The sequence below is a fragment of the Micromesistius poutassou genome (genome assembly GCF_964030765.1).
Source record: "Micromesistius poutassou genome assembly, chromosome: 22".
Lineage (NCBI taxonomy): Eukaryota > Metazoa > Chordata > Actinopteri > Gadiformes > Gadidae > Micromesistius > Micromesistius poutassou.
In genome coordinates, this window is record NC_140292.1 from 14,194,505 (window position 1) to 14,202,175 (window position 7,671).

A 7,671-nucleotide genomic window follows, 5' to 3' on the forward strand; every position below is an offset into this window, starting at 1 on the left:
CTCTTAACACCACTTTAAAACAAGTAGACGCTGTACTTGCAACTTACATTCTCCTCATAGATCCTCAGATTATTTTATGGCTGCTCCTTTCATCATTTGATTTTTATAATAAGCCAGAGCCTACATTCCATATTTTACATTGTACAATATTACAGTGTTGGTGTATTTTGATATAACTATTAGAAATGTCTATTGTGCAAATAGGCCTAGGTCACACAATAAATAACAACTCTTGTGTTGACCATTTCACTTTGTTACTTTGACATGAGAAAGTCACAGCTCCCAAAAATAAAATTGTACACCTCTATAATAGTTGTTGTTCTGATGAAGTAGATAAGTATTTTGAAAAATCAAGGGTAATTATTTTTCCTGTATAAAAAACATGAATGGTTATTTGTGGTGCACATCTCATTCCAAGAGTTTTTGCCAAAATATATATTAATTTTTTTATAGCATTGCCGCCGTGGCTGCTTGTTGTTTCAGACGTCCTCCATGCTAGAGAGAGTGCCTGCTTCCAGAGTCTCTAACTGCCTTCTGAACATACCGCTCCAAATCTTACCACTAATGGGCGTAGCTTGTTCTGTCTGGACACTCTAATCATCAGCTGACAGCTAATGTGATCCAATCAAACGCACGTACACTCATGGTGGTGAATTTAAGACCTTCTATCTCACACACACACACTCTCTGCACCGTTGAGTATGCTGAGCTAGATTTCACCTGCTGGGGTTCTGCTCTGTGTTTTAACATTCTCAATGGGTGGAGATAACATTCTCCATGGGGGGATTGTATAGGGGCATTGTGTAGTGCTCACTGTTGTGAAATGTTGCTGTATCTGACATCTGTAAATTATGTTTTAATTGTTACAGCAGAGAGCACCGTTAGAGAGTGGAACCATACTGCCAAACTATAGTGAAATACTATGTAATGCAATAAATCATTGCAGTAACTGCAGTACCACACTACTAACCCTTCTACTCCAAATTCTATCAATACGATGTCAACAGTATCTGTTTCTTTGAATGCTTTGCTAGCCAGAAGGTTTTTCGTAGGGATGCTGAGTATTAGACTTTTGGAAAGATTTTGCTTGTTAAATTGCTTGAGACTTCATATGCGTTTTGTATGTGTTTTTTTTTAAAGCATATCATCACAGCTCTGCAAATGTAATGTCCATTATAATTGGCCTAAGCTTATGCCAGAGGCCACCTTGCCTCCTTATGCGCCACAATAGACAGACCAACCATCCTAGACTAAAGAACCACTGGGCCCAGTAGACCTTCAGAGAACAGACCTCCACTCCAACACAGATGTCACCCTGGCTTTACTTAACCTCTATGATCAGTTGGTCCTAAAATTAATTTATGACAGTACCCCCTTTTGGTGGAGTCTATTACAAATAAGCCTTCAAGCTGATTTGATTCCATTGTATGAAAAAAGAGATGAATAAGCATTATGGCTCAAAAAGGGAATCATACATAGCCAACATAATTAAGTTATGTGCTTCAAACATAATTTATAATGTTATACATACAACACTCACACACACACACACACACACACACACACACACACACACACACACACACACACACACACACACACACACACACACACACACACACACACACACACACACACACACACACAGGTTTTTCATGAATATAATAAAACTGCAACGCTGGGATAAACGAGCCAATGGTAGTCGGCCATGCATCGTCACAAGCCAATAGGAAGGAGAGCCCGCCTAGGAGGAGGAGTCCGTCGCACCATGGCTGCTACCACCAGCAACCAGAATTTCATGGGAAGGAAAATACTATCTTGGGTTTTGTACACACGATTCAATATGGATTTCAAATCATACTGGACGTTTGTGTTCATTATCGTTGCTTCAAGCCAATCATTTGCCAACGACGACGATCATCATGAAATGGAAGAGTTCCTGAAGAGGGAATATTCGCTATCGAAGCCTTATCAAGGTATTGTAACGACACCAGCTCTCAATGTGTGAAGACACTGAAGCTGGACCTTCGAGATTGTCACAAATGACATACCGATAATGACTGAATATTATTATTATTCTATAATATAGTATATATATAGTTATCTATAAATTAACCTATTATATATCTACCTTCATTGATCAAATACAACGTACTCCAGTGTCTTGTATAGAATATATTAAAACGTTTAGACCTATCTATCCATCTGTCTAGCTATCTACTTTAAAACGATTTGACTGTCGATCTATCAGTACATTGACACGTTTAGATCATATCTATAGCTCCATAGTTCCATGCTTTAAAACGGTTACACATATATCTAATTCTATCTAATGGCCTATTTTCCATAGCCTGTGACTGACTGAATAACAAAGTACTCCAGGGCCTGTGTAACAGTCCGTTCTGCGGATATCTTAGGCCCATGTTTCTGCTCTCCATGTGCCCAGGTGTTGGCTCCTCAGGCTCCTCCCACTGGGAGTTGATGGGTGATTCCATGGTAACCACAGAGCAGGTGCGCCTCACCCCAGACATGCAAAGCAGACAGGGGGCAGTGTGGAGTCGAATCGTAAGTACACCTGGGGAGTGTCTGAGACACCTAATTTATGTACTGACTTAGAATTGGAGTCTCCTATTCACCCCATAAACTGTCTTATTCAGCCTTGCCATCTGAAAGACTGGGAAATGCAGGTGCATTTTAAAATCCATGGCCAAGGCAAGAAGAACCTGAATGGAGATGGGATGGCTATTTGGTACACCAAAGAACGGATGCAGAAAGGTAGACCTTTGTGTTGTTTCAGCTGCTGCTGTGACTTATACAATCCCAAATGTATTGCAAAGCAAATACATACTGCTCCTTCTCTAGGTCCTGTCTTTGGAAATAAAGACAACTTCACTGGCCTGGGTGTGTTCGTGGATACTTATCCAAATGAAGAGAAGCAGCTGGAGGTACGTAGCAATGGAATGATGAACATTGGATTTATAAAACAGCCTGGTGAGATATTACACACAGCTTCTAAAGTGAGATGTAAAGGGTCCTCTCTTTATGATTTCCTTTGTGCCCCTCACCTCTATGGAGACAGGCACAGAAGAAGAGATACAGTCCTCGCACACAGGTGATTTATTTTCCAATATATATATAACATGTTTACTGTATGGTGTATGTAAAGTCCCTTTCTTGAACAAACTGTTGTTCCCTTGTTAGTGCATAATAAAGTATAATTGAAATGCTGAATAGACTTTTTGCATTAATTATATTATGAATCATGACTGTAGAACTGTTGTTTTCATAAAAATACAAATTTAAGAGGATGTTCAACCTCTCTTGTAGTGAAAAGTATAACATAAATTACAGGACAAAAAAGGCATGTTTAAACATAAACATGCATATAACATATTAGAAAATAAGGATTTATATATGTACGTGGAACAGAAACAATACTCAAATATTGTTTGAATTAATACTAGCACTCCTTTTAAGAAATAAAGCACAATATGTGAAGATGTAAGAAACGTTGAATGCTGATTTCATGTCAAAGCCTGATATATAACCCTCCAATCTTCTTTCAAATGTATGACCCTTGAACTTTGACCCCAAGAGGATCTTTCCCTTCGTGCTGGCCATGGTCGGGAACGGCAGTGTGGGCTACGACCATGAGAGGGATGGCCGGCCCACTGAGCTGGGGGGCTGCAACGCCATGGTGCGGAACCTCAAACACGACACCTTCCTCTTCATCCGCTACATCCGCCGCAGACTCACGGTAAGAGGTCACGGTAAGAGGTCACATGTCAGAGGTCACGTGTCAGAGGTCAGTTGTAAAATGTGATCACAAAGGTGATCACTCAAGCGTCTCGTTGAGTAGCCATTTCAAAATGTGATGTTCCTGATCCCAGGTGTGAGTGTCCACTGACTGGAAGGAGGTATAGTAGGGGGACTGGAGTTGAGCTCCCACTTGTGAAGTCACAAAGGTTTTTGAGACACCCTGGGGTTAAAATAGGGTCCCTTTTTAAATGTAATACCTTCTTAAGAAGTTTGAAATTGTAACAGATTTTGACTTGATTCTGACTTTTATGGTTTGATTTGGTTTGATTTGATAAAACTAACCAAAATATCTGAAATGTTAGCAATATAAACTCACAGCTCACACCCATAACCAAAATTAAAGTCAAACAACAACAGAAATAACACCTAGAAAGTTCTCAAACTGGACAATTAAACATCATAAAGAACCCAATGTTGTACTTACTAATCATGAATAGCTAAACTCCTGGTGGAACTGGTTGAAATGATCCATAGAGGTGTGTAACGCTCCTCTGATCCCCAGGTCATGATAGACATTGATGGGCAGCATGAGTGGAGGGACTGCCTGGACGTCCCCGGGGTCAAGCTCCCTAAAGGGTACTATTTTGGAGCCTCATCTATCACCGGAGACCTCTCAGGTAAAAATAGAGAACCCCAGAGCCTTAAAGGATAGGGGAAGGAACCCTGAAACTCTGTTTTGTTTTCTTCAAATGTCCATCATCAGTTTGTTAACAGAGGGGAAGCCCTATGGTTAATGGTAAACTATGGTTTCTGCCCTAACACCTTTTCTCAAAGCCCGGTCCCGGAAGCCCTTCTGCTTGTGTAGGAGTGTTCATGTGATTAATACGAGGCATATAGGGTTGCTGGTTAAGAAGCCTGATGATGTAAAAACAGTCAGTGAGTCTGGTAGGCCTTGCTTGAATGCTCCCGTAACATCTCTAGTGAATAGTCCATAGCCGGGTGGCTGAAGTCTCTAGTGAACAGTCCATAGGGGGTGGCTGAAGTCTCTAGTGAACAGTCCATAGGGGGTGGCTGAAGTCTCTAGTGAACAGTCCATAGGGGGTGGCTGAAGTCTCTAGTGAATAGTCCATAGCCGGGTGGCTGAAGTCTCTAGTGAACAGTCCATAGGGGGTGGCTGAAGTCTTTAGTGAACAGTCCATAGGGGGTGGCTGAAGTCTCTAGTGAACAGTCCATAGGGGGTGGCTGAAGTCTCTAGTGAACAGTCCATAGGGGGTGGCTGAAGTCTCTAGTGAACAGTCAGGCACTAAACACAATGGCATGTACTAAAACCAGTCGGATAAACAGTTGCATTAATAAAACCGTACTGGTTCAAGGCCCTCATGACACCCAGTGTGTCAATGTGGTGTCTCCTCAGACAATCACGACGTGGTGTCACTGAAACTCTACCAACTGACGGTGTTGCGGAGTAAAAAGGAGGAGGAGGAAGAGGCGGAGGAGATCACCATACCCAGTGTTGACAACCTGGAGCAGATCCTGAGTAAGCAAACCCGACTTAAGAACTACTTCTGGGGGAAATCAGCGAAATGCAAACAGCAATTTGCAGCGTTGGCCTCCTAATAATGGCACCTTCCCATCGGTCGTTGAGTCACTCTGGGGCTTCTGACGTCTGCTGTCTTCTTTTCTCTTTACGCTTTTTCTTAAATTTTTTTATTATTTTGTCGATGCATTGATCCAAAGCGACGATCTGGGATATTTAGATTTGATTTTAAATACCTCATCGATCACCAGGTAGAAGGCCTTAGGACATCTTTCTCAAGGAGGCCTCCAGGTAGATTTTAGGCATTGGGGGTTCAAACCCCAAACCTTTGGGCTGGTATTCATCAGACTGCCCTACACCCATGTCCCCTAACTCTCTGGCCTTTCCTTCCCTCTCCGTCTCCCTCTCTCCCCTGGTCTCCCTCCTGTCCTCAGGGGGGGAGGTGGAGGAAGGGATGAGCGGGGTGGCCATCTTCTTCACGGTGCTGTTCTGCATGCTGGGCTTCTTCATGCTGGTCGTGGTGGGCCTGGTGGTCTACAGCCACTGGAACGAGAACCGGCGCAAGCGCTTCTACTGAGAGGAGGGTCAGACGACAGGCGCTTCTACTGAGGGGAGACTCCACATGACGACAGGCGCTTCTGTTCGCTAGTGTTCACCCAAGCGATACCCTGGACATTGCAAACTTGATAACACTAAGATGTTTCTTTTTTGGCCCGGTTGAAATATTTTAATATGTTTGCTATCCCAAGGACACACTTTGGTTGGAGATGTAATGGTCGCAGCACAATGTTCAATAATCCCCCTTCAGGCATCATGTGATAGTTATGTGTTACAGAATTGTATAAGAATGCCTGAATACCCGCCGTTGTTTCATGTATGCACCATTTAGGCCTTACAATTTCTAATACTGGTCATACAGATTTATATAATATTTATTTATGCAAGTTTATAAGAACCTAAGTATTTATTCATATGTATATGGAAAGTATTTATTTCCATATACATGTGAAGTTGTTTTTTATTTTATTCCACTGATTCATTCATTTGAGCAAATGCATAGAGAGAGGAATGATGGAATAAGGGAGTATTGAGTTCAAACTTCTTGAATTCTTCTTGTACATGTATTGAGTGTGATCAGTGGTCGCCTTATGCAGAGCACATGGAAACGGAATCGTGTTTTTTGCTAAATTGCTGGAGTTTTCATTTTATTATTTATTTATTCAACCACAAGTGATCACAAGAACTAAAGGAAAGCATCAAATTACCAGAACCACTATAACTTCTGGTGAACCCCAAGCCCTGAGAGGTAACCTGTTCATTTTGGGGACGTCTAAGATTGGGTTATTGGTCTGGTTTGGACTGAAGCCCAATGCCTGAGGCTTCATCATCGTAGGGTCCTTATCTTGTGAACACATTCAATATCCAAACTAACTTCATGATAATTACTTTATTACACAGTTTAGTCTTTTCTATATTTGTCACATGCATCTTATCTCCTGTGGTTGAGTACACTGGATTCTTCCTTCGATGCATTGTTTGATTCAATGGATTCCTGATTATTTATGCTATTATGCAATAAATACAGAAAGGCTTGGGTTCATGGAATTTAATCTTTTGCGAATGGACTAAGCGTGAGCTGTCAGTCAAAAGTTTTGGCTGAACGGGCAGCCAATTGTTGACCCAATCTAACGGTCCACAACACAGTGTTCTACAAGTGGTTCCCATCGACTCAAATAATATTAAGGTATGTTTGGTTTCCTCTCATGCAAGAAGAGGGTTGCTCTGAGTTTGTGGTTTTCTTGCAGCCATTTCTTCCATCCTGAAGCTGTGTTTCGTTTGTTGCCTTGTCTCTTATCGTTCTTTTATTCTGAATCATTGGAATGGAATCAGTTTGCCTTGTGTGTCTTTTCAGTAAAACACAACCATGTTGTTTTTATAACACTGTTAATTTCCATGTGTGATGGAAATCTTCAAAATCCATTCCATTCCAGAACAACAATACAGTGAAATACATGGTAATTGAAATCCTTCGTGTTCAGTCCATTTACCAAATAGCTGATTAAAGGAACCATCAGCTAAAAGGTAAAGGTTTAGAGAACACCTTGTGTATAGGAAACACTACATCTCCGGTAGTCGCTTTTTGGGAAAGGCCAATGCTACCTTTCACTCACAGGAATACAGAAGAAAACCAACCCTTGATACCCTTGGCCCCTAAATCCACCTCATTCATCACTAATACAGGATTATGGTTAGTTAAATAACCTTAACCCTAACCCTCTCATATAATTGATACAGGGTTTAGTTTGTTAATAACACTAACCCTGTCTAATTAACCATTTACACAGGGTTAAAGGTGGTAAATAACACTTACCCTG

The 7,671-nt window shown here is 41.4% G+C and overlaps 1 protein-coding gene across 1 annotated transcript; it reads left to right on the forward strand.

Annotated features, from left to right (window-relative positions):
- Positions 1–1,773: 1,773 nt before the first annotated feature.
- Positions 1,774–6,894, forward strand: lman2la (lectin, mannose-binding 2-like a). Its single transcript, XM_084486803.1, has 9 exons — positions 1,774–1,976; positions 2,447–2,565; positions 2,658–2,775; positions 2,863–2,945; positions 3,080–3,112; positions 3,596–3,757; positions 4,322–4,436; positions 5,174–5,296; positions 5,731–6,894. The coding sequence occupies exons 1-9, from the start codon at positions 1,799–1,801 to the stop codon at positions 5,871–5,873; spliced, it is 1,074 nt and encodes a 357-aa protein (XP_084342929.1). The 5' UTR covers positions 1,774–1,798; the 3' UTR covers positions 5,874–6,894.
- Positions 6,895–7,671: the final 777 nt, after the last annotated feature.